Source organism: Gymnogyps californianus, chromosome 17 (assembly GCF_018139145.2).
Source record: "Gymnogyps californianus isolate 813 chromosome 17, ASM1813914v2, whole genome shotgun sequence".
Lineage (NCBI taxonomy): Eukaryota > Metazoa > Chordata > Aves > Accipitriformes > Cathartidae > Gymnogyps > Gymnogyps californianus.
Genome location: NC_059487.1, coordinates 15,287,313 through 15,313,745, shown reverse-complemented (window position 1 = coordinate 15,313,745; position 26,433 = coordinate 15,287,313). Strand labels below are relative to the sequence as shown.

The following is a 26,433-nucleotide window of genomic DNA, read 5'->3' as shown; positions in this document are numbered from 1 at the left end:
CACGGGGGAGAGGGACCCGCACCCAGGGCTGGGCGCTGCCGGGGACCGGGCATCTCAGCGGAGCTGCAAAATGGCCAGATCCAGGCTGGAGCTGTTCAAGGGCAGGGGAGGGACGGGGCAGCCAGGGCTCTTGCTGCCTAGGGAGCCTTCTCGCAGGGGGATATTACTGCCCGCATGACTGAATCGCTATTAAAGCAGCAAACTCCTCCTGACCTGCTTTACTTTTACAGGCAGATTCGTAAAATTGGATTTTATTAGACGTCAAATTAAAGCTCCTAATTGTGCTGGGTTTGTGTAGCAGCTGCAGAGCCATGGTAACGCTGGGAGATGCCAGAACAGCTCCCCAGATATATCGATTTGCGTTTTTAGCCTCTTCCCTCTGTTTCATCCAGATTCATGGCAGCAAAATATAATAAACCCCCCCACTGCAGGCTCAGCCCGCGCTGCCAAGCTTTCGGCAGCCCCACTATTTGCAGCCCGGCTCGGGGGGAGCAGGCGAGGGCTATTTTTGTCCGTCCCATTTTGCGGACACCATGTTGTCACCCGAACCGTGCACGGCTTGGGAGTGGCGAGGGCAGCCTGCAGGGATGGGCACCCACGGCTCCTCCCAGGGCACCCACAACATGGAGGAGATGCCCTCGGGTTTGGAAAGACCGAGAAGGCAGCAGTAGCAGCCCTGAGCCGGAGGAAGGTTTTCCAGGGAGGAAGGGCACCTTCGAGGCACCGATGACGTAGCCCTGGGAACTGGGGGTCTCCAGGAGGGCGGTGGAGGGCAAGACGCTGAAAAACGTGGCATCTTGCTGAGATTTGGAGGCTGTACGTGGCGGCCAGAAATAGCCCGGCTGGCCTCCTCCGGGTGCAGACTGGCTCCATCCCAGCGCAGGCAGAGCTGCCAGACGAGGCCAGGCACCCCCAGCCGGGATGGGGCGCGTGGTCCAGCGGGAAGGTGGGGCGAGGGGAGGAGAGCCATCCCCGATGGGCTGGGAGGTTGCTGTCACGGGGGGCTCTTTTGACGCGCCTGCCTCTTCCCCCGCAGCCTCCCCAAAAACGCAGCTGCGTTCCCACAGCCCTCCCCGCCGCCGCCAGCCCCGCGTAGCCCACCAGCATGGGGAAGGAGAAGACGCATATCAACATCGTTGTCATTGGGCATGTGGACTCTGGGAAATCCACCACCACCGGGCACCTCATCTACAAATGCGGGGGCATTGACAAAAGGACCATTGAGAAATTTGAGAAGGAGGCTGCCGAGGTGAGGAGCCCGTCCCTCAGCGTGCCCCCCCCCACCCCACACTCCCACCCACAGGGATGCTCCACACTGATGTCCCACAAGTGTCCCACAGGCAATATTCCCCTTTTCCTGGTGCTGCCCTTCTCGTACCTTCTCTTTCTCCCTTTGTTCCCATCTATTTTTTTCCCTCTGCACCCCTGGGTCCTCCCAACGTCTCTGGCCTTGTGAAAATAGGTCATTTGGGCGCTCGCCACCCTCTCCTCCAGAGCTGGGGGACTCCCTGCTGTGGGCTGTTAATGAGGGCAGGGGCACGGCGAGGTCTGCAAGATGGGTTAGGGAATTGGCGGTAATCGTCAGGGTTCTGAAAGAGCCACAAACCATGGTGCTTCAGGGCATGAAATTCCTTCTAAATATTGTGCGTGAGGAGGAAAACCTGATAATCCCTCACTGCCTACTGCAGGACACTCTGAATTTTCACTCTGAAGCATCTGCTTCCAGTGCCTGCTGGGGACAAGGTGCAGCATCAGCTGGACCAGTCGTTTGATCCAGTTTGTTAAAAAACCCCATTCTCATTTTTCTCAGGCAGGTGGTCTGATGTGTAGCTCGATTGGTAGCCTTCAATACAGAAAAGCCGGCATGAAGCATGAGCATTAAGTTAAATTCTTTTGTTTAACTCTTATAATGGCGGCATTAGTAGCAATTTAATAGTGCATGCATTTAGCAGGCTGTCACACAGTAAAGCACCACCCAATACCTATAATGTGGCAAACACAGAGATTAAAGAGGAAGAAATAGTCTTGGGAAGAAAAATGTGAATTGGAAGCTCTCAGAAATTAATGATGGTAAATTCTAGAGAGGTGGGTGAGCCAGGAAAAGCCTGGCTGTGTTATTGATACGGCAGATCTGGTCTCTCAGAAGATGGCTTGTCGTCATCGTTCCAGGAATCTTTAATGCAGATATCCCTCGATTATTTTTTTTTCCTTTTTTTCTGGACAAGATCCCACATTTCAATGGAGGAAAAAAAAAAGGTTTAGAGAGCTGCCACTCCTGATTAGACGTTTTGCTGTCTGTCTGTCTTAACCCTTTGAATTTGCCGATAGCATCCGAGCTAAACCACCCATTTTCCTGCCTCACTGTCAGCCCTTTTTGCCAAGCCCTTAAGCGAAGAGCTTCTTCCTTCGTACAAAATGATCTCTCTCCTCCTTGTTTTAAAATGATCGCTGATATCCCTCCATATATTTCCCCCCCCTTTACCTACAGCTCGGATATGGCGTGATTAGGTTATCGTAGATGTGATTGCGGCTATTTTAATTGAACAGACACTTTCACTGACTTGCCAGAATACGCGGGGACTGGAAGCTGCTATTAATAGCCTATTGACTGAGCTTACAGACTCCATTTTCTGATGCAGGGCTGGGGAAGGGTTTTCTTCCATTAGGTGGCATTCGCAGGAAATGGAGGCCTGCATGCACCCAAAAAGCCAACAAAAAACCCAGGGTCTGATATTTTTTTTTAAGAGAAAGGATTATTTTTTTTTTTCTTTTTGACTCGGAGGCAGAGGTAACAGTATCTCCGAAAGAAGAGTTGTTCTATTTAAAAAAAAAAAGAAAAAAAAATCAGTATTTGTTGTCTCCAAATACAAAGCTGTCCCTCCGCTGGGGTTTGATGAAGGAAAATCAGGCTGTTTCTGGCACTGAACAGGGAAGGTATTGTGCAAAGCTAGATAATACCCTGGGTTTTTTTCAACAACAGCTCTGGGTAACTGAATATACCCTGTGAAAGGAGGGAAACTGTTTGCTAAATAAAGGATCTCATTTGTCTTCAGGCTACGTATGATGCCGAGTTCTGGGGGGGTTTCATGCGAGATGACCGGCTGTTTGTGTGCATGGACATGGTCGCCTGCAATAAGGTGCTGATTCCCACTCCGCTCCTGCAGGAGAGCCAGGGATCTGCTCTGTGCCTCAGTTTCCCCATCCAGAAGTGAATGAATAGGCTGCCGACGGGTGAAAGGCTGTGGGATGTGCTGATTGAACTCCTGCCCGAGAACTACCCATTATTAATGCATTGCACAAAATGCACCGTTCCTCGGTGTTATCTCCGCCATTTCCAGCAGTAAATGAGCACGCTCTAACGACCCCTTCCCTTTTCTCCTGGCAAGAGAGGGGTTTGATGTGCATGCTGGAAAGGGTTAACCTCTGAGCTCCTGCTCTTCCCCCTCGCTAAGCCCTATGCCAGGAGGATGCTTAGGAGCAGAGAGTTGATTCTGGATTTTTCCACCCCCCGACTGCCCTTCCTGCAAGCGCGAGAGCTCGCAGCTGCCCAGCGGGGATGGGGCATCACCCTCTCAAGCCGCCGTCCCCTCTGAGGAGGGGGAGGCTTGCCCCTGGCTTTAGGATTTTGCCCGTAATCCTCCAGAGCAAGCTGCAAAGTCATCGCAGCGCTCAGCTGTTACATAAATGGGCCGGCACCGTTAATTCCTTGTGCTGCCCGGCTACGGGGCTGGAGTGTGGGAGCCAGGGGCAGACCAGCCCCTGGGCATGGTGTGGGCAGGACAGGTTCAGATGTGATGCTGCGTTAGCCGCCTTGGTAAGGATCAGCACTGAAGCGTTCACTGCCCGCAATCAGGAAGCGCTTCCCTCTGGACCGGTGATTTATAATTGGCCAGAATGCATTTTATGCGTTGATACTCCAGAAGAAACCACAGTTGCAGAGAACAGCGGGATGGATGGATGGGAGCGGGATATTGCACCTCTGTCCTTGGACAGCGGTAGGAGCCCACTAAATCATCTGCAAATGACCTGAATTCCATTTTCCATCTTAAAAAACAAAAACAAACAAACAAAAAAACCCCAAAAAACCAAACCCCTTGCATCTGAGGCCAAGAGCTGATGATCAATGCCCATTAACCCTTTGCTTCAGCCAGGCTCCCCGGACTGTCCCGGCACACAGTGTGGTCAGCAAGAGGTGGTCTTGTCCTGCCCCATCTCCACGTTGGCAGGATCCCAGCTCAGACTGGGAGCACCACCTCTGTGCTGGGGGGGAAGTCCAGCTCTCCCTGATGGCACGATGTTAAAGGACACTGACCCAAAGGAGAAAGCGGTTCAGAAGTGACATTGAGGTTTTACCAAGGAATGTGCTTTATCACAGGACAGAGAGATTTACTATAGCTGATCTCACCCAGCGTGATTTTATGCATTACAATGTTGGCTGAGTTTCTGGCCATTTGGCAACAACAGTTGGTCTGGCTGCAGCTCACAGTAGCTTTTCGTGTGAATTCGCACACTCTGTGGCAAAAATCAATCACGTTTCTATTCTGCTCATAGCAACCATTTCGCATTTCTTTTTCTTTTAACCCATTCCCCTCCTACACCCCTGTCAGTTATGGGCTCACTCATGCAGCAATGCCCTTTCCCACTAACCAGCTGTCTCACGGGTTTGGTTAATAGATTAAAACGCAACAATAAGAAGCTTTTCACCATTGCTGTATAGTTCTGTAGCAGCGTGATTTCCCAGCAGCAGTGCAGGACCATGGCGTTTCATGGAGGGGACCTTGTGGTCACTGGCTCTAGCTCCTGCCCATCCAGTCCCACTCAGAGATTCACTTCACAGCTCTTCCAGCCTCTCCTCCATCCTGTTGAGGAACGCATTGAGAACAATATCTCCTTTCACCTGTATTTATTAGTAAATAGATCACGGCTGCCATTGGATTTAGGGAATTTTGCCTTCATTGTTTGCAACGTGACCCTCTGCCTAAGCGAGCTTGGGATGTGCCCTGGAGGGTGGGTTGCCGGCACCAGTGCTATGGGCTCAGGTTTCTCACCGGCTCTTGCCTTTGTGTTGGCCAGATGGGGAAGGGGTCCTTCAAATATGCCTGGGTGCTTGACAAGCTGAAGGCCGAGCGCGAGCGTGGCATCACCATTGACATCTCGCTGTGGAAGTTCGAGACCACCAAGTACTACATCACCATCATTGACGCACCTGGCCACAGGGACTTCATCAAGAACATGATCACCGGGACCTCCCAGGTGAGAAATGGTGGCCAGGAGGTGGGGGGCTGCCAGAGGTGGGAGGCTGAGGCTTGCTGATGAGCCCAGGGTCACGTAGGTGCTGTTGGAGTCCTTTTGGAGGTGAGTAGTTGAGACAGCAGACATCAAGTGACATTGAACAGGGTCCACGCAAGAGGCTGGGTAGCACCAGGGGACCCAGCTTGCCATTGTCCTGTACCTCCCTGGGTGTCTGGGAGAAGGGGCTTCCTTGCACACAGAGAGGTGGTTTCTCCACCCCATTTCCCCTACTTGGAGAAGGTGGGGATGAATATGGCCTCTCTGGGAGGTGGGATGCTATGACCTACAGGCCTTTGTGTGAGGGTGTCTCCCACATTATTTTAGCCTCAGCCAACTGAGATATACAAGAAACTTCCAACAATCCCTTAGGTTTTATTGGCTAAAGGAGACTCCAGGGGTCTTTTCTCCTTCCTTTTTCTCGAAACAGCTGTCTTTGTCCCATAAACCAGATCACATTTCCAAACTCCATGGTCTACCCTTCCAGGGCAGGGTGGTTTCCCCTCGTTGCACTGCAGAACATTCCTGCATCTCGCTGTGGTTGATGGGTGCTGGATGAGCCTCGCTGCATGCCCAGTGAGATTCCCATTGTGGTGCCAGTTGGGCTGGGCATGGCTTTCCGTCAAACCCATGCAGCTTCTGCTGCGGGCTCTGGGTACAGAGGTAAGCCAGGGAACAGTTTGCATGGCTGTAGTCTCATCCATCACCCAGGGAGATTATTTGCAAGACTTCAGTAGGGCTTTAGATAAGGCCTTGTCTGTGCATCCCTGGATGATCAAGATGAGGTCCTGGTTAGAGTCATGCAACCTGGAGGCACCCACCCTGGTTTCCAACCCACGTTGCAAAACCATGCACAGTTGGCAAGGCTGAAATAACACAGTTAGGTCAGTTTTGAGGTAGATCAGCAGGGTTATGGGTAGCAGCTGGCAGGGAGTCTGTCCAAGCTGTGCTTATTCTGAGTAGTGTTCATCTGGGACTTACTCAGAGCTCTCAGGGGTGTCACCAGGAGCAGTGCTCTCTGGGGACAGAAGCAATTCATTAGCTCTCTCCTCCCAGGCTGATTGCGCCGTCCTGATCGTTGCTGCCGGTGTCGGTGAATTTGAAGCCGGCATCTCCAAGAATGGGCAGACTCGTGAGCACGCCCTGCTGGCTTACACCCTGGGGGTGAAGCAGCTGATCGTGGGCATCAACAAGATGGATTCCACAGAGCCCCCGTACAGCGAGAAACGCTACGATGAGATCGTCAAGGAGGTCAGCGCCTATATCAAGAAGATCGGCTACAACCCGGCCACAGTTCCCTTCGTGCCCATCTCGGGCTGGCATGGAGACAACATGCTGGAGCCCTCTCCCAATGTAAGTGTGCGTAGTGTTAGAGTTTTGCCCCCACCCTGACTATCCTGATCCAGGCTGAAGCTGACCTCCATGCTCTGAAAACCACGGGCACATTTCGTGCACCCGTTGTGCGTAATGACCCGCGTTGCCAGCATGGATGTGTTTGTCACGTAGCTCTGATTGCGCCGAGCCAGGATGAATGGGTGCACTGTTCATGGGCACGCTGGTTGCTGTACCATGGCCAGACACCTCAGTGGCTAAACATGAGCATCTTCAGGAGATGATCTGTATGGCTTTGCTCCTCGGATGTGATTTGAAGGTTTCGCACGGTCAGACCTATGGTGACGTTAGAGTCATCCGCAGCGATTGTCACTCTCAGCAGGAACATCGTGTGTGTTTTTAGGGCATTGTTTTCTGAGGGAAATAACACGATCTGGTCACAGGCTTGGAAGGGCTCCCACCGCGCAGCCGGGCTCCCGCGTGGTGGGTATCAGGTACCCTTTCCCATTGGTGCTGTATGCCACTGTGGTGGCCGCACCTCTGGTTCCAGTGCTGGGATCTCACTTCTTAAGGTGACTTTTTCTTGAGGAGGTACCAGGTTTCCCATGCCAAAACCATGGTTTCCTAGAGCATCCATTTGGGGCTGCTCCTTATCCAGTTGATTTTTACAAGGCCCTCCCTCTGTCCATCGGTGATGGCGATGGTGGGGATACAAAAGCGGGGTGCTTTGGGTGGGCCCTTGCCATTATTTCATATGACAGCAGGGGAGAAAGAAGAGCTTGAGGAAGGACAGGAGCTTCTTGGCAGACAGGCTGCCAATAACAGTTGTTACTCTGACACTGTTTTTTTGGAGAAAAAGCTACCCCAGCTTTAGTCTTCTAAAGAAATGATGGGCTGGAAAGTTCTGGCCAGAGGAAGGTCCCTGCTCTCCTTCTGGCTTCTGGGTGACCTCGAGCAAGTTGCTCAGACCAGAAACCCCCAGCAATCTCCTGTGAAACCAATGGGAAATTTGATGCTTAAGGGGGCTTTAGGACTTCACCTGTGGAGTATGGGTCAGGGCTCTATGATGAGGAAGGCAACGTATGAGTATAGCAGCAATTGAGGGAGGTCAGGGATCACGAGCCTGAGCTAGAGGAGCGCTGCAATGCCAGCTCACGCCGTCATAAAACGCAGCTCATAGCCTTGCACGGGAAAGGCAGCTCACTTGGGGCTGGCTTGGAAGGAAGGAATTTTTGGGGTGCTTGAGAGATTCCTGTTCCCTGCGGAGCAGAGCTGGGATAAAGGTCAGCCGCGGCCATGCCAAACCCAGCCGCATAGTTCCTGGGTGCCTCAAATCAGACAGGCTCCAAATGTCAGCAGCTGCTGGGCCGGGAAGATGATCCCGAACAATTCTCCTATTAATAGGCTGCAGAGGGGAGGCACAGAGCAGGATGGGGCTCGCTGGCCCCCTTCCTCTGGATGGGTCTCTGAGCATGTTCTCAACGTGATGCGCTGCCCAAGAGAAGGCAGGGGCTGAAATAACTCGCCCCTCTGTCGTAAGGAGGCAGCTGGCTCCAGGCTGGGTTCCCAGGAGCTGCCTGAGCTGGGGAATTGGGAAGAAAGCCTGGCCAGAGGTCTGGATCAGCATGAGCTTTGCTGGAGAGGGTGCAGGGTCCTCCCCACGCTGTGGTCCCCAGGAGGTCCCCATCCTGCCTTTGCCGGGACACCGGCTTGGGACAGACTTCTCCTCCCCATATCGCACCACATCTAGGAAAGCTCGAGCAGGAAGCTGGTGTAGATATCTCTCCTCTTGTTCCTCGCCCGAAAAAGCTCTGATTTTTTTCACTTGCAGTTTCTGGTGGGGTTTCACTAAAGCACAAGGCAGTCAAGTGACTCGTCTGTCTGTCAGGGGACTTATCAGAAAGTGGGGATTAGAGCCGTGACGTCCCTGCAGTTCCTGTCACCTCCGGGCGAGGGGAGGTGTGGTGGGACGTCAGGCTGGAGCCAGTTCTGCGTGGGAGACTCCAGCCCACGTCCCTGTTGTACAGCAACCCAAGGCCAACTGCAAAAAATGACGGCTGGGCTGCGCTTGCATCAAAGTTTGACATTTGAGAGCTTTTTGGCAAATGGGGTTTTATGTGAAGCCAGCTTTCTGTTGCTGCAGCCGACAGAACTGGGCCATTCGATGTGGTTTGGGAGACTTGCACCCCGTTGGGATGCTGCAACCCGAATGCACCCGATCTGCGGTGCAAAGGAGCGTGGTGGCCTGGGGCTGCAGCCTCAATGTTGGGGTGTGCGGGGTGGGTGTGTTGGGATGCTCACAGGCTGGGTAAAATCAGAGAGAGGCGACAGCTCTGTAAAATGCACTTGGAGTGCAAAAAGAGTTGGAGCTCAGCTGTTATTTATGGGGGCTTGAGCCTGCAATTTAACCTGTCTGGCTGCGGGGTTTGGTCAGATCCTGCTTTTGCCATAGGAGTGGTGGAATAGGAATTGCTCTTTGGGAAGCAGATTTGAGGAACACGTAAGAGAGGTTTTACTTGGGTGGCCCTAGGAGGCAGCACAAACCAGGTTTTGCAGACGCTTCTCACCCTGGGGCCATGCCGAGGTTTTGCAGAGTGGATTTGTTCCCAGAAGGTGTCGAAGTGCATCTTTATCTGATTCTTGGGATGTCAGAAGTTTTCTGGATAAAGCATCAAAAGGAAAAATGATGGCTCTGACAGCCAGGTGTCACGGGGCAGAGGTTGCCATTTCTCCATGTCCCCAAGCCGTGCAGGGGCAGAGGGATGGGAGCTGCGGGCCCATGGGTGGCCGTCACCCTCGAGGGCAGAGCCCATGGGGCAGGCGGCCGCCGGAGCAGCTGCTCGCATGGGCACCTGCCCGGCGTTTTGGGCCATGCGACAGCAGGCTGGAGGGAAGGTCTGAGTCATCCTGCGCATCACATGCGGCTCCGTCACCGGCTGGATGGATTTATCATTTCGCCGAGCTGTTAGCCCAGCGTTGAGGCTGGCTGCGTAGCAATAGCTGCAGTGCCCTGGGAAGGATGCCTCTGCAAAAGGGTCCCCAGGCTCCTCCTGCCACTGTCACCAAGGACAATCGGTGTCAGATGTGACCCTCCGAGGGAGGCTGACTTGAACACGTTCGATGCAGGCTGAATTCCCTGGCTGGACCCAGCTCTTCCCCTCGCTCCTTCCCAAAAGCAGTGTAGATTGCAGGATAGGAAACCAGCCTTGGCATAGCCGTGTCCTCCAGGGATGGCTGTGAAACCGGGGGCACTTTGGGGGTCCCGTTTCACCCCTAGCCCCAGCCCCACGCCCAATGCACCGTGCCGCTGGCATTGGTGCCTAAGGGAAAAGCCACGTCCATAATGTGTGCGATGGAGCTGGGGCACGCGGGCAGCATTTTACATCTGAGTGGGAAAATATTGTCTAAACCTCTCTGTGCAGAGGAAGGGGGAATGACCTTGCAGACTCTGATCTCTGTTGTATTAGGGTTGTTTCAGACCCAGGACTGAATCTTTCTTGCCAGCAAGCCCCAGGCGTTGCTACAGCTTCCAGGTGTGCAGCATCACCCCAAGAAAGCACTGTGGTTCCCTGCATCAAACCATGGCGTCTGCTGAGCACATTTCCCTACCTCTCTGCCTCTTTTCTGGCCAATTTTAGTTTCAAGGGTCCAATTTAGGGCAGGAGCAGAGAGCATCTGTGAAAAACAATCCTGCCCCTTGGCAGCCCTCGTGCAAGCACTGGGTTTCCAGCATCCTCCCAAGCCAGGGTTTAAAATCCAAACCCTGGAGGGGTGATAGCAGGAGTGAGCAAGGAGAAGTGTCTGTCTGGGGCTCGCCTTGAAGAAACTTGGTTCCCAGAACTGAAGGTTGGGTGCTTTGTAGCTGGGACTTGGCTGGAGACCCTGTGGTCCCTGTGCTGGAGGCATCGTTGCTGGAGGGCAGGATCCAGGCAGCTGGCGCAGCACCAATGGGTTGGTGTTGGAAACGGGGGCTGTGAGTTTGCTGGTTTTAACCACTTCCATCCTTTTTCTCCTGTTAATGGATGTTTTTCATGTTTCTAGAAGAGAGGGGGGGAGATTGAGAGGGGTGCAGGTAAGCCTGCAGGGATGGTGGAGTGGAAAGAGCTCCCCAGCCCCCAGGTAAAGCCAGGACATGGCTGGACTGACTCTGTAAAAGTTGTCCTGGTGGGACATCTCTCTGGGATCACCTCTGGATGCTAAGGACAGGCACACTCAGTGCATGTTGTTGCTGCTCTGTTTCCAGATGCCTTGGTTCAAAGGCTGGAAGGTGGAGCGCAAGGAAGGCAACGCCAGTGGGGTGTCCCTCTTGGAGGCCCTGGACACCATCCTGCCCCCAACCCGCCCCACAGATAAACCCCTGCGCCTGCCCCTCCAGGACGTCTACAAGATTGGAGGTGAGCAAAAGCCTTGCCACTGTCCCTCTTCCCTCTGCTCTAACTGGAGTCTTTGTTCCATGGGATTTTGAGAATGACATTTCCAGGTATTGGGAAACTGGGGGGACTGGACTCTTCAAACTTGAGATAATGTTGGGGAGAAGGGTGGTAGCTCCAGGGCAAAGACCCTGTTTGAGACTGGACTGTCTGGGGTGGAGGTAGACAAGCCCAAAGGTGCCCAGGGACCAGAGAGGAGCAGCAGGTTTTGAGGTCTTCCCAGGGAACACGTGATGCCAAAATAGCTGCAAATTTGGGTGTCCCGGAGGTCATGGCTGGCAAGGCAAGTTGGAGGCAGCAAAAAATGTGCTGGGACCCAGATGAGGGACAAGACCAGCAGGGAGGGCCACTGGTGAGGCTGGTGTGTGGCAGCTTGGCCACGGTCTGCCCGTGCTTCCCAAATGCCGGTGTCCATCACCAGCACCTCCGTCTGCTGAGCTGGACCACGGTGCCAGCCATGTAGGGAGTGCAGCAGCCGGTGCGTCTCCCTTTCCCTCTGGAGCGGTGATGGGGATGCTTTTCTGAGCTATAAATACCCTCTGAGCTCTCCGACCTGCTGGCAGCAGTGGGCAGCCCTGCTGACTCACCCGGCTGCCGGATCAGGCAGGCACAGCCGTTTCCAGCCCTTTTCCACACTTTTCCAAGGACACGTGCACAGGCAGGGATTCGAACGTGGGTTTTAGCAGGCTTTTTAATGCAGTCTTTTGTTTGCAATGGAGATGAAAGGTGGTGAGCAGGTCTGTGTCCTCCCCTAGCTCAGCTGGGGCAAAGAGATATGGTTTTACCATGAGGCAGGTCCTTAGAGAGCAGAGACACCGTGGGAAGCAGGGAGATGGAGGCAGCAGGGTGGATGTGGAGGAGCAGATGGGTCCAGCCAACCTCCCCAACCTCTTTTCAAGGTTGTTTCTCTTAATGATTCTTCACCTGACTCCAAAGGTGAGTTTTCCCAAAGTCTCCTGATGACACAGGGTGTAAAAGGTCGCCTTCATTTAATTAGCCACCTCGTTCCCTGGCACAGCTGGGCCTCATCCCATGCTGCTGGTGTGGCCATCAGGGATGTGGAGCGTGTTGTTGCACGCACGCTGTGATGTGCCCAGTCCTCCACGCAGGAGATGTCAGAGCTGCTACAGAGGAAGAGCTTTCAGGGCACGTGGATTGCTCAGGGCCTTCTGATTATGGTGTTACTCCTTTTTTACAAAACATTGGGTAGAAAGGATGGACTCATGGTATTTTTGAAGACCCTAATGTTGATCTTGCAGCGAAAAACTGGGGTTTTTTGGGCAAGAAGCAAATGTGGTCTTTGGTGAAAACCACTGGAGATATCTTGCTTTTGCTGCAGCCAGGCTCTGGCCCAGGGATATGCCAAGCAGGTTACATTTTGCTCTGCTCTGTCCTTGTCTCCGCAGGGATCGGCACAGTCCCCGTGGGCCGGGTGGAGACCGGCATCCTGCGGCCCGGCATGGTGGTCACCTTTGCACCCGTGAACATCACCACCGAGGTGAAGTCCGTGGAGATGCACCATGAGGCCCTGAGCGAGGCTCTGCCTGGGGACAACGTTGGCTTCAATGTGAAGAACGTCTCCGTCAAGGACATCCGCCGCGGGAACGTCTGCGGGGACAGCAAGTCGGACCCGCCGCAGGAGGCAGCGCAGTTCACGTCTCAGGTCAGCAGAGCTGGTGGTGCCACCATGCATGGTTTGCCACCGTCACCTGGCTCTCAGCCTTGCCCTGACATCGCTCTGTCCCCCAGGTGATCATCCTGAACCACCCCGGCCAGATCAGCGCCGGCTACTCGCCCGTCATCGACTGCCACACCGCACACATCGCCTGCAAGTTCGCCGAGCTGAAGGAGAAGATCGACCGGCGCTCCGGCAAGAAGCTGGAGGACAACCCCAAGTCCCTGAAATCGGGCGATGCAGCCATTGTGGAGATGATCCCTGGCAAGCCGATGTGTGTGGAGAGCTTCTCCCAGTACCCACCCCTTGGTAAGGGAACAGCTTTTTTGGAGGTCTCCTGCAGAGGAGCATGAAGACTCTACGGGTGTAGAGTTCACACCAGAAGTGCTGAGCCTCTCCCAGTATCCCCCACCAGTTGTTAGACTGGGGAGGGAGCTGAGGATGTTTTGTTGCTCCCCCATGTGCTGGGAGTGAAAAACTGGTGCATGAACTGTGTTAGGGCTGGTAGGGTGGGACGGGCTCTCTGCTGAGCTGGGTTTCCAAAGGCAGGGCTGGGTTTTCCCTCTGGGAGCAACAGGACCTTTCCTTCAAGGTTACTAAACCCTGATTGTTTGTGAATGCAGAAACATTTTTCAGCTTCCCCATTTCTCCCCTAAAACACAACCAGTCAGGAGAAGAAAGAGGGAAGTTTGCTCAGCAGAGGTCACCTTTTAAGACAGGGAAGTGCTGTGCTTTCCTTGGATATGATGTTGCACATCTGGAAGCTTTAGCAATGCCGGGAGCTTGCAGAGAGCAGATGTGATTTAAGTTTAATAAATAGTCATTTAAAGAGAGAGGAGCATCAGGGCTAGCTTGGTGGTCAGAGCAAGGGGCGATGGCTCAGGGCTCGTTCCTGCAGGGACCTGCTCCAAGGACAGGGGTAATGCATGGCACCACGGGCGGTGAGTGCAGATCCCACCATCACCCACCCAGAAGAGTTCAGCCTTAGCGAAGGCAAGGCGGCCGCGTTTCACTCACGTCCCCCCGTTCTCCATCCCACAGGCCGCTTCGCTGTCCGTGACATGCGGCAGACCGTGGCCGTGGGCGTCATCAAGAACGTGGAGAAGAAAAGCGGTGGGGCCGGTAAAGTCACCAAGTCTGCCCAGAAGGCCCAGAAGGCTGGCAAATGAATCGTGGGCTCCCAGTGCATCGCGCAGAAACCATCCCTGACACCAGGACGCTGCCACCGTCTCCCCCGGGCGCATGTGTGCACATCAGCTTGTAAGAGTTTATATGTCAACGACTGGATGCTCACCATTAAGGTCCAGTGGAAATTCTTTAAAAGGAAAAGCATGTTCCAGCGTTTGTGAGGCTTCATGTTAATTTTACCAATAAAACTGGTACAACATCCACAGTGGAAAAAAAAAACCCAAACAAAAAAAACAAAAAAACAAAACCAACCAACCAACCCAAAAGGTGTGGAGCTCTGTGTGTGTGTCTGTCATTGAGAGGGGCAGGTTTTGCTGGGCTTTGTGTAGTCCCACTTAGAGCAGATGGTGGGGACGGGCACAGGCGGGGCTGGGTTGGAAATTTGGAGGAAGGAGGAGAGTTTGGCACCCATATTCAGGGTGTCACCCAGTGCCCAGCCCTTCCCCAGCTCTCGCCCCTCGACCGGCAGGTGTCTGGTCCAATTCCCCCAGCCTGAAACTGGGTTTTTCATGTTCTCCTTAACCTGCTCAACCCTCTAATATCAATTATCAGGGCCTTTATTATCATTTTTTCCATGCAAAATAAGCTTAAGTTAACCTGCTAAAGTTATGCCATTTGAAGAGAGAAAATAGCATACCCCATGCCTCCTGGAAGGGCTGGCAGCATCGCTTTTATTCTTTATAATACCCCATCATTTTGGGAGAAGTGGCCAAGGCTGCCTTCTCTCTACACCTTTCTTTGCCTCACACACGGCGGATCCCCCAGCCCTTTCCAAACAACACAACAGGAACGTTTCTCCCCGATTGAAGCCATGTGCTGGAGCCCAGAGGTGACTCAGGACTCCCAAGAAGCCCCAAAACTCATGGTCTTCACCCAGGACGGTGTCTTGGCTCGCACTGCAAACTTGCAGCCTGGGGCAAGGTCTGCGCCTCTCCCTACTCCCGCCAGAGGCAGCTGCCCCAATCCAAGGGGTTGTGGTTGCTGAGTGGTTAGGACTGACCAAAATGCAACAGCCGGGTGCTTTGAGGGGGAAAGGGTGGGAGCACCGAGCGCGGGGAGGAGCGGGAGGTGGTACGGCAAGGCAGGGAGATGGAGGGAGGAGGTGTGAAGGTGCTGCTCCCACCCTGCCACAGCCCTCCGGGGATATTTCCAGGGGACATTTCCAAGGGACATTTCCTCCTCAGAGGTGGGGTTAGCAGTGTGCTGGGGCATCCTGGGGTTGTCTGTGCTCATGACTCGGCTTTTAGGAGAAGCCACAGTGGACACCACGCAGGGGCTCTGTGAAGGACGGCATCAGGCAAGGTCCTTCCCAGGAGAGCTCCAGAGGCACAAGCATCATTACTGTTTGTGTTGCAGGAGCCCTTGAAGATCCTGATTAACATCTGAAGCTCTGCAGCGCTAAGTGCCCCCTAGGCAGAGCCTCAAGGAGCCGACGCCACGCTGAATTACAGAGAGCGTTGCATGAAGCCACCGCTGCCTGCTCCCCCAGCGCTGTCCCCATCCCATGTCCCGGTCTGACAGCAGACAGACACGTACCGGCTCACTGAGCCACGTTCCCCAAAACTGTGCGCACAGGCCACTGAGGCTCCTCACCCCTCTTCACACCCCCAGCAGCCACCAGCTTCATCCGCAGAAATTGATTTGATGCCCAAAGTCTTTGGAGCATTTGGGCTCTATGAAGTGCCGTGTCCTTGGCATGCCACAAATTGGAAAGGGACCTGGGGATCCCTCCAGGCACAGCACGACCGCGGGAGGAGGCTGTTTTCCCACTAATGGTTTAATCTCATCTTCCAGCTCTTCATGCATGTCCCAGCTCCTGAGGCACGTTGTCCTTGAGCCAGCACGGCAGACTTGTGCCCCTTCCTGGGTATTTCCAAGCAGGGCAGGAGAACATCACCATGTGCATGTTTTTCCTCCATCCCTAAAAGCAGCAGGAACAGGAGCTTCCATTGGGACATCGCGCTGCTGTGCAGGTACCTTCAGCTCTCTGGTCCTCAACAGGAGCTGGACCCTGGCACAGCAGGAGCGGGGACAACCTTGGGCTCAGGTGAGGGACAGAGAAGAGCAGGTGGAAAGTCTGTACCTGGTCCTCTATAGCTATTTTAAAAGCAAAAACAAGTTTGACAAAACCACAGCTACGTTTCCATAGAAATATGCCAGGGGAGCTGTGAAAGACGCTCTGGGAGCGATGCACAAGTGGTGCGGTAATTAACAGTGTAACTGCAGAAAAGGAAAAATATAAAACCCAGAGGATTTAACTCAAACTTGCTCATGGCTCACAGCAGGTCCAAATTTTCAGCCTGTTTTCAGCGCTGGTGGTACCCCAGGTAATCTGCAGGACCAGAAAGAAGAGACAGGGCCTGAAGTGAGATGTCTGCAGCACCAGCAGCATCCCCCATTTGGGGAGGTTTGGGTCAGGCTCTGTGGAGAGACACAATTAACAGAAATATTCTAATTTAGAGCCACTTCAAAGCATGAGGTTCAAAAAAAGAAAATTAAGTATGCTGAATTTCTGGGGATCTCAAACCAAAATCAAATGAAGCCACGACCTGCCTCCACCCAAACCTTGGGTTTGAAGACTCATTGTGGATCTGGGTTTTGGGATTGGATCAATGACCCACCATGTGCAAATCATTGCCTGACCCCACAGGGCTTGCAGGCACACTGGGGACAATGCTTTGTTTGGCACGGGTGACCCATTTTGGGGTTCTACCGAAATTATAAGCAACCCAACATCACCCTGAACTGGGCCACAGATGGCTTTTGGCAAACCTTATAGCGAACTCAAGTTGATTCGAGAGCCATCAACGCTGTGAGAAAGCAGGCGGGTGTTGCATGGCCCGTGGCAGGTGATATATAGGGCTGTGCTGGTGGGATGCATTTTAAAACACTGACTTCTCCTCCAATTCCTCCCTGCCACAGCCAGGTGCGCTGGGACCTCACAACCGAGAACTCAGAGGCATTTTTTCCTAGCAAATTTTTTTTTTTTGGAGGCATTTTTCATGACTGTCCTCCCTGCAGGCGTCGGCGGTGGATGCTTCCCCTCCGTAGCAGTCTCAGCGATGCCATCTCGTGGAAACAGGGACAAAGTCCTTCTGGAGCAGCTGCCAAGGAGAGGAAATCCAGCCCCACGTCCCAGCTCTGCAAAGCCTGGCCCTGGCAGGCAGCGCATCCGTAGCGAAGCAAAGGGTGCAGCCTCGGGAGCTGCAAAGTGCTTATTGTCATTTCTTTGGGGACCAGAGTTTGCAAATGTGATTGTATTACCTGAAATTCAAAGCTCGTGGGGGGAAAATTACTAGAGGTTGTAGGAAAGTCAAAAAGCATCAGGGCTGGCTCTCCTGTACTGCTGAGGATCAGCTCTTCAAGAGGTTGTGGAAGAAAAGGGAAGGAGAGGGAGGTGCGAGGGGGCTGGATGTGGACCAGCATCCAGTTCCCAAAAGGGACATTATCTCCATGATGCAAGCACACCCCACGCACAGTATAGCGCTGATGCCTTGTTGGGGTTTCCTGATGGAGAAGGGAAGACCCCAGGAACGGGACCATCCTCCAAGGCATGGACACCTCTGCCCATCACCCACTGGAGAAGGAGGAATGAGTAACTTCTCCTTTCCCACCTCTACCCCACGGGCCTCGTGTTTGGCTGTGCGCTGTTAATAATTTAAGGTAAATTTCCTTAATCCACCGGAGCTGATTGGCCGACTCAGCAGGCACTTTGGGCTGCTCTAAAAAATTTATAAGGCTTTTGCAAGACTGCAAGTGCAATCCATGCTACAGATGCTGAGCTGGGTGAATTCGAGCCGCCCTCTGCCCTTCCGCACTTGGAGATGAGTTAAAGCATCAGCCGCAACCCCTCGTCTGCCTGGGCACGTCCCTGCAGAAACCCAGCACAGGCAGCACGTCACCAGGCAGGCTGCCGGCCTCCGGCACGCCGGTGTGGAGCATTGCGTGGCAGCTTGGACACGCGAGCAAGCCTCTCCGGTTAAGGCAGCTCCTTTCCCATTGCTCCCTTCATCTGTCACCAGTCTCCCAGTATGTTTTGCTGAACCTTAACCCCACATGGGCAGCGAGGTCCTGCCTGTCTCACGTTGACTCAAAAGTCTTGATGACATCTGGAGCATTTCAATAGCGTTTGAAAATGCACCCCACTGTGGGGGAAGACCAAGCGGAGATCTCCTGACCTTCCATCCCATTCCTGCTACCTTGGAAGCCGATGCCACTGACTGCTGGGGAGGCCAAGGTACACTCCAGCCCCCTGAACACCAGCATCACCAGAGGACATCACCCAGGTGGGCCCTGCCATCGCCTGCTGGTGTCGGAGATGCTGAATCATCTATGGTAGAGGTGGGAATGATGCTGGTGATGCTGGTCACCAGCGACCTCAGAAAGTGACTTCACCACTGACCGTCTTTGCCTGGGGGCTCTGTCCCAAGAGCAGCGCTTGCCTTCTCCTTGGCCGGTTTCGCAGCACGTTTCACCTTGCAAAGCTGCGCTGCCAGTGGGTAGCTCTCCATCCAGCACGGACATAAATCAGCACTGCTCTGCTCCCCAGCCCATGTTGCTGGGCTCAGTCTCTTTCCCGGAGCAGATCTGCACGGTACTGAGCACCCAGGTCTGAGCAGATGGGGTTGGGGCTCCCACACCAGCCCGGGCAGCGCCTGGCCCAGCACGGCTAAGGCGAGCTGCAGGCAGGAGCTTTGTTCTCCCTGGGTTTTTCATCCTTGGGACTGGCTTTCTGTACAGCAAGCTGGTAACACAAAACCCTCGGAGTAAACCTCCTCGGGAAACAGATGATGGGCCAGATCAGAAGGGGGGAAAAAAGGCTGATCAGGGCAGAGAAGAACCTCCCACGCCTGGGTGGGTCTCATCTTTCCATCCTGCTTCCACCGTGCCCCCTTCACAAAGTGCATCGGCCACCCTTGGCCAAATCCTGCCCCAGAGAGGTACAAAGTCAGGGAGGAGGGTAGCAAGCCAGGCCCTCCCCCAGCATTTTGTAACATGTCAAGGACCAAACCTGGGAAGTTTTTACTCATTTTCTTTAACCACCTCTCTCTGCATCCCCCCATTTGAGATCCACATTTTGGGCGTGAGCCCGAGGTGCGTTTGCAGCCGGGAGGGCACAAAGCAGCGGCTCTGGCCAGGGCGATGCGCCATGCCCCATCCTCCTCTTGGCCTGTACCTTCATCCCCCTGCAAAGATATTGCTGATCTGAAGGAGAAACCCGAGCTGTAACACAGCCCTCCTCCGAGTGCTTGGGTATCATTTAGCCACAGCTTGGACGTTTTACATAGAGATACGGCAGCATCTTCAAATAATTCATTGCAGCTCCGTTCACAAACACTCCTTCCATGTGTCAGGCTGCCTGCAAATTTAGGATGGCCTGGTTTTGCCTAGTCTAAATGATTTCTAATCACCCCTTGTCTGGCACTATTTTCGTGCCTTATATCGGCTAAATGCTTTTTGCAATCCTGGCCAGCCGCAGCGAGCGCCTGCCCGCCGAGCACTTAGGAGTGATGAGTCTGGAAGCAGCCAGCCTTTGGGATGGGGCCGCAAGAAGGGGAAAGAGGGGAGGATGATCCCCAAATATCATCTCTGCGGGGAGCTGATGGGTGTGACAGCAGTTACTTAGCAAAGGCTGCAGGTTTCTGAGCCTGTGCGTTGGTGTGGAGTGGGAGTACGGGGGGTTTCGTTGCCTGTGCCAGCCCCTGCCACTGCTCACGCATCAGCGTGATGGGAAGATCCTCTCTGATGTGTGCCAGCTCCAAGGACACAGCGTGGACTTCTCCCCCAGCACCGACCTAAAGGACCGCAGTGATGAGCAAGGGCAGCCCGTGCCAGGCGGGAGGCGGCTGTGATTAATGGAGCTGCACCGGCGTCTTGGATGCTCTGAGCGGTTCCCATTAGAGCAATTGCTGGGAGGGAAGTGTGCCACGGCAGGTCAATATGCTTTGGTGCCTCAGGACATCTCCGGCCATAGATCTCCATGAGGACCATGGGAAATGTGCGGGAGAGGGGGGACAGGGAGGGGTGGCTGAGGCTGACCACATCTTCAGGTGGAGGTGAAGTCCCTCTTGCAGGGTGGCCTGGGCCGCTGAGCGATTGCCAGCTGACAGCTTGCTGTCAGGCTACAAACACAGCTCATTTTTAAAACCGCCCTCCCCTGCTCTGCCCACTGTCTGCACACACAGGCGAGTACACAGAAACGCTGAATGAGATGTTTTGCGGGCACAGCCAGAGCGTCCGGATGCCCAGAGGACAGGAACATCCTTTGGACCAGTTTGAGCAAGACAAAGTTGCAAGAACAAAACAGGGGCTGCATGAAAATAAGGCTGGAAGCGAGGAAATGTCATTCTGCAGACACAGCATCGGCTTCGCCCAGGGGAACCTGCCCCTCCGACTTGGTCCTGCCTGCCTTGTTGAATACCTAGGCACCGAGATGTTTAGCAGAGGCTCGCTGCTTCTCCCGTGCTCCCCACATGGGATCCAAAAGGAACCCACAAAGAAGCAGTTTTGTGAGCAGTAGAACCAGGGGGGTCCAGTTACCCATGGATTTGTGTTTTGAGAAGTCATGGGTGGGTTCTCTGATGTCCAATACAGTTGTGTGCATGCATCACTGTCTCCCTCAGGGATGAGATTTCAGGGTTTCTGTCCTCTCTCTGATCACATATTTTCACTTGTAGCAATATGAAATGTCCCCCCTACCTTTAATGAACTAAGATAAAAATTGCCCATAAGCTCTGCAGTTATTAAAGGAGGGAAGAGAGAGGCAGACACACATACACCAGCTTTCCTTAGGACCTCAGGTTAAAGATAAATAAATCATAAACCCTTGTCCCTTCATGTTCTCTTGATTTCCCAGGCGTTCAGGCTGAAAGACTGAAGCAAGCCTGCAGCAGAAGCTCATGGTGCAGAGAAACTATGAATTTAGTTACTTCAAGAGTTTTTCTTTGCATATAACACATTGTATGCCGTGACAGAGGCAGGAGCAGGAAGACAGCCACGTCTGCCTGGCAGTTTCCCAACAGAATAGTTGCAGTTTTTAACCTGAAACATGGATCAAAAGCAACCCTCTTAATTAAAACCAAAACCTCATCTTCCCTCTAACATTTTTGAAAAGAAAAAATTACATGAAAAAATTGGAAAGCAGATTTTTACATTTGGAAGTGTTTTTTTAATCTCTTTCAAAAATGAAAAGATAAAATAATTAGCCTTAAAGCTTTTCAGCGTTTTAGTGGTTGGGTTTGGTTGTCTTGCTTGCCAAACCTGGAGATTTTGACATTTCAGGAAGAAAAAAAAAAAACAGAAAAAAGAGTTCGCAACAAAAAAGAAAAGAAATTTTTCCTCCATGCAGGTTTGGAGCTGTTGCACTGCTAAAGCCACAGGTGCCATCGCTCCCCGTGCTGCCCCGCTCCTGCTTGCGGGGACCCTCCCAGCCGGTGCATCACACCCCATTTCCCTGCTCTTCCCCAAGGGCTGACCCACCCCTGGCTGCCCCCACCACCGGGGCAGGATGGGCTCATCTCCTCCCAAGACCTTCTGTGATCCCCTCCTGTGATCCAGCACAGCTCCCCAAGCACTGTAACACCCCAACAGAGCAGGAATCCCCCTGCCCCAGCACCTCCTGCCCCAGCATCTCCTGCCCTGCTCCCCAAACCTCCTTTTATCCCCACAGCAGCCTATCGCGGTGGGGTGGAGCCCAGCTCTGGAAGGTCCCTCCCCTCCTAACCCAGGACATCTGGGACCATTTGGAACCTATTTATTTTAGTTGGTCCCCCCCCCCACTCCCCCTACAGCAGAATAAAGCACAGAGCAAGCTGGTGTGCTCCTGTGCTGTTCATCTCTCAGAAAAGATGTGTCAGAGTTGTTAGCTATTTCAGTATGGGCTTTTTCTTTCTGATGACAATCTCCAGGCCCTAAATATTCATGCAGGTTTCAATTCAGCTTTGAAGCTGGTGGGAGGCAGGTGCTTGAATGAGAACAAAGCACCTAATGGGCTTTGTGGGACTGGGTCCCAGCCAGGATGCAGTTATGGTCCTGGGAGGTGCTTTACTGGGAGCAGACTCAGTCCTGAGCTGGACCCCAAGCTCCTGAGACCTGGCAAGGCTGGAAGAGCTCCCACGCAAAACCAGGTTAGTTTTATTGCTATAAAGCTGTACGTTGTAAAGAGTAAAGCACTGGTTTGGAGAAACTGGAAGGGGACTGCTGATGGGAAGTTTTCTAAGTCAATTCACATCTCTGAGGGGTCATTCCCAAGGAGCTTGTGGTGGCCGTAGGGGTGGAGGGAGGAGGTCCTGGAGCAGCCTTGTCTTGGGGGATGAGGTCTAAGAGCACAGACGTGACAGCAATTTGAGTTGTGTGGCTTTGGTCCTTGCGGGTGCAGGAGAAGGCAGAAACCCAAGGAGGTCAGGAGGAAGAACGTGAGCGCTGGGAGATGTGAGGAATGACTAAGAGAGCTAAATTTACAGTCTGGGAAAAGGAAGGCTCAGGGGCAACATGGTCACAGGCTAAAAATACCTTCAAGGTAACAATATAAATGAAGAAAGGGAATTGCGTGTGGTCTCAAAGGAGGCTAGGGCAAGAGACAGAGCTGGAGGCTAATGAAGGAAGTGTGTAGAGTAGAGGTGGGGAAGGAGACCTGGTTGGTGGCGAATTTGCCAGGGGAAGGGTCTGTGGGGGGCTGAGCGGGGCAGAAGCAGAGTGGTCGCAAGGTGCCAGGGGAAACGAGGTGGGCACTGGTCCCTGTGCGACCAAGGGGCTTATTTTCAGCTTTATGGATGCTCTGAGTGTAAGCCAGTTTAACTCAACGGAATTCACCCTAGCTTTGCTTTTTTCCCCTGGCTTCTCCTTCCACGTGTCCGGTCAAGTAGCTGTTCCTTCCAGTAACTGGTTTTCTTTACAGTCAGGCCTCCATAGCACAAATGAATATTTAGACCTCAGCAATTTTAATCATTCTTAGAAAGGAAAAACATAAACTTTCTAGCTGAGAAGGGAGTGCGTGTGTCTCCCTTCCAGGTTAATTCAGTGTAACTTGGGGAACTTCTGTTCATGCAGTCAGACACTTCCAGCTGCAGCTCAAGCTGATCTCATATGGCATGATTTGTCCCAGGTTTTGCTGGAGCAGCCTCCAATGAGGTAGGTGCTGTCTAAGAACAGGACAGAAAGATGGATGGTGGCACAGAAATTTTGCATCCAGTAAATATGTAATATAAAATAAGTAGCTCTGTCAGCACCAGGATGAAGGAAGCCTGGCTTCTTATCAGTGCGTTGGTTGCAAATTCTGATTGAAGAAGTGGCTGGGAGGGGTGGTCTTCTCATGGGCATCTTCTCTGGTATCTAATAAAGATGAGATTACCCTTCAAGATCCCCTTTGGAGGGGAAGGAGTCATTAGGGAGCCTCTGCCTCTCTCTAGGCTTCTAGTTTTCATGAAAATTGACACAAACTTCATTAGCGTTGAGGCTGATGGCTGTCAGATTTGACTGAAAATGGACAACCATCTGGTGCATCTTCATTTTAGGCTGGTAAAAAAAAAAAGTTTAAAAAAATCAGTGATGATACTGTGGTTGAAACTGAGTGCCAAGAAAGGCCTTTGCTCTTTGCCCAGTGCCCAATTTGAAACCTTCTTGCTTGAGGTGGTCCTTCTGCACCAGTGTCTTCATCTCTGGTCTTGGTTGCCACAGCCCCAAGGGCTGGAGTGACCGTCCCCTCTGGTGGCAGCAGGAGGCTGCAGACCCCGCGTTGCCCACAGCAGAAGGCTCAGGCCAAGTCACAGGTAGCTCCAGGAAAGAGATTTTCAGATCAGTGAGACAATGCTACCACACCTGCCGTTAACCCCGTGTCCTTAGCAACTCCAGATTTACAATGTGCTTTTAGTCCCTTCCTCGATCCCATAGACAGGGCATGGGTCTTCAATCTAATTTAAGCTTATTCAGCCAATTTCTCTCTCTTGCCAAAGCCCCGTTTTCTTATGGCTCACCTGACAGCGGTGGTAAGCGGGCTCCCTTCAGTTTACTTTGCCGTGCACTCATCTAAACAATTCCTTCTCCACCACCATACAAGTTCTCTGCAGCTGTGCCCAAATCTCCCCATCCCCAATGATGAAGCCTTTGCTCAGCATTGCTTTATGTTCTAGCCAGAAGTACGTATCCCCTTGTGACGCTCATCTTTCTCCTTTGGAAAACTGCGGATTTCTCCATTTACGCACAAGAATTTTTCTTACAGCATTTTCCCCTGTGGGCTCAAACCTTAACACTGGAGAAGCATCACCTTCCAGGTTGAGTTCCTTGTATGAACCAAGCTCTCTCTTGGGTCAGGGCTCCTGGTTTCAAAACCAAAAATAGTTTGGCACGTGTTGGAAAGGGTGCCTGTTAGCCAAGCAGTGAAGACGCGTCTCATCAATAAACGTGGGTTCCTGGGGGCTGTTTGCTGCTCAGAAGAAGACGGGGTGATGAGAGGTGAGGGGTAGCTGAAGCAGAGGAGGGACATGGGTGGACACTGGGTGCAGAAAGACTGAGCTGTTCACGCCTTTTCTCTTGGCAGGTTAGTTTTGCTGGGCTGGTGTAGCCTCCTGTACAAGGGGAGACAAAGCCATCTGCTTTAGGTTTTGAAAATAGCTCTGGAAGAAAGCTGTGAGTGACAAAACCCAGGCTATGGGCAGCACAGTTCATGCAAACCACCAGCTGGGTGGGCATGGAGAAAGGGCTCTGGTTCAGGGTTTCAAACAGAGATATAGCCCTGGAGTCATTCTACATATTTCACACCAGTCACTTCTTACTATGTCTCAAAAATTGCCAAGGGACAGAGCATGGGCTTTCTGTATCTTAACATAGCTTGATAGATTTCATCTTACCTTCAGGGTCTAAGCTATCTGCCATGGTATTCACGTTTTAAACCCATCAGTAGTGTTGAAAGCAAAGAACTGACTCAGTAATTCTGTTTGTTTGTGGAGACATAATGTCCTTGGATCAGATAAAAGCACCTTCCCAGTACTGCTTTTATACACCTCATTAATTCGCACGGTGTTAGTGGCTGTGTCTCTTCTTCGGTCCCCCAGCAGAAGCAGCAACACAACCGACTTCATCTTCGAAACTACCTGCTGCAGACTCCGTGGCAGGACATCGCAGCATGGTTAGTGTTTATATTCCAGTCGTTCCCAAGAGACCGCTGCTCCTCTCAGGGTTCCGACTCGCCAGGCACTTTGCAAACCGGATCAGGGGAGAGCTGCTGGGAGCTGGCGGGCTGGCACGCAGGGGAGGAAAGCAGGAAGCCATGTGTTTGGGGTCTCAGTGTGATTTGGTGGAGGGACCCCAGACCTGCTCTCCTGCCCCCTGAGGCAAAGCCCTCTCCAAGCAGCCATGCTGCTTCTGAACACTCAACTACAACTTGCAGTGCCAACTCATGAAATATTATCTGTAGAGAAGGAGTTAGAGATGCCCTAAGAGCCCAAGGTGAAGAGAATGAAGGGGTGAGGCTAGAGTGGGTCTTCATCCACAATTTCAGGCCTTTTCCACCTCCCAAAGACTGCTCTGTTCATGTAAGGAGACCATCCTTGGTGCCACTTGCTCACAAGGCCTTGCTTGACTTTGAGGTTTTACCTCCCTCCCAAGTGAAGCAACAAGCCCTGCCAGCTGCTGCAACCACACCGTGTCTTTCCTCAGCCCATCCACGGCTTGGGAAGGATGAAATGCCATCCCCTCCCCTGGCCTACCCCTGTTTTTTGATGGTCTCGGAGATATCCGATACCCAAAGCTGTGCTGCAGTGTGACACTGCGAATGACCAACTAATTAGGCAAAGAGGAGTGCGATGAATTTAGATTCTTCTTTAGGGCTCACAGACTGTTAGTAATCTTGAATTTGTTAATTGAAAATTGCTTCCTCTGTTTGTTGTTGGCCTTTTTGCGGAGGGGGATATTTCCTGCTTTTGGACTGCGTCGCTGGATCTATAATAATGCACTTTGTACATTAGTGCTAGGCACATTTGTAATTGGCTACCCTATTAAAGAACACTAATGATCTTACAAGTGTTCACAAATAATGAATAGAATGGCCCCTCGTTGAATTGAGTAATTTATTCACTGACATACTTGCAGATCTGTTTTTCCAGTATTTAACCCAGCTTTACTTTTCTGTCTGCCTTGCAGAGATGACTTCTCTTTTACCCATGCGTTGGAGAGAATGTGGGTCACAGGAAACATATTGTTCATAAAAATGTAGGGCTGCTCCACGCTGGCTCTTCTCTTAACATACATGGTAGGATTTGGAGAGTAAACGGCAGCAGTTTTAGTCTCAATGCTCCTCTTGTCCATTAGTTGTGGCTGGGATTCTCCTGAGGCGTGAGGAGAGGATCAAAAAGCCAGGATTTGGGAAATGCACTGTGGAAGGTTATGTTGATGTTCTCATTTGAAGATGAATTTCTGGAAAAGCATGTCATCAGTACAGAGTGGCAGGATTGGTTTTCCAACTGCTGCCCCTGGTTAGAGGGGGAACTGAAACACAGCCCTGCGTGGTTCCTGCAGCCATGAAAC

General features: G+C 52.6%; 1 protein-coding gene across 1 annotated transcript; it reads left to right on the top strand.

Moving 5' to 3' along the window:
- Positions 1–1,036: 1,036 nt before the first annotated feature.
- On the top strand, positions 1,037–14,180 carry EEF1A2 (eukaryotic translation elongation factor 1 alpha 2). The gene is made up of 7 exons (XM_050907165.1): positions 1,037–1,249; positions 5,074–5,253; positions 6,346–6,642; positions 10,865–11,015; positions 12,458–12,714; positions 12,801–13,035; positions 13,768–14,180. The coding sequence occupies exons 1-7, from the start codon at positions 1,106–1,108 to the stop codon at positions 13,893–13,895; spliced, it is 1,392 nt and encodes a 463-aa protein (XP_050763122.1). The 5' UTR covers positions 1,037–1,105; the 3' UTR covers positions 13,896–14,180.
- The last annotated feature ends 12,253 nt before the right edge of the window (positions 14,181–26,433 follow it).

Bases quoted from the DNA above. Each gene is read 5' to 3' on its own strand.
- EEF1A2 (XM_050907165.1), top strand. From the start codon at position 1,106: ATGGGGAAGGAGAAGACGCATATCAACATCGTTGTCATTGGGCATGTG. The intron at 1,250-5,073 runs GTGAGGAGCCCG...TGTGTTGGCCAG, and splicing joins TTGAGAAGGAGGCTGCCGAG to ATGGGGAAGGGGTCCTTCAA. The intron at 12,715-12,800 runs GTCAGCAGAGCT...TCTGTCCCCCAG, and splicing joins CAGCGCAGTTCACGTCTCAG to GTGATCATCCTGAACCACCC.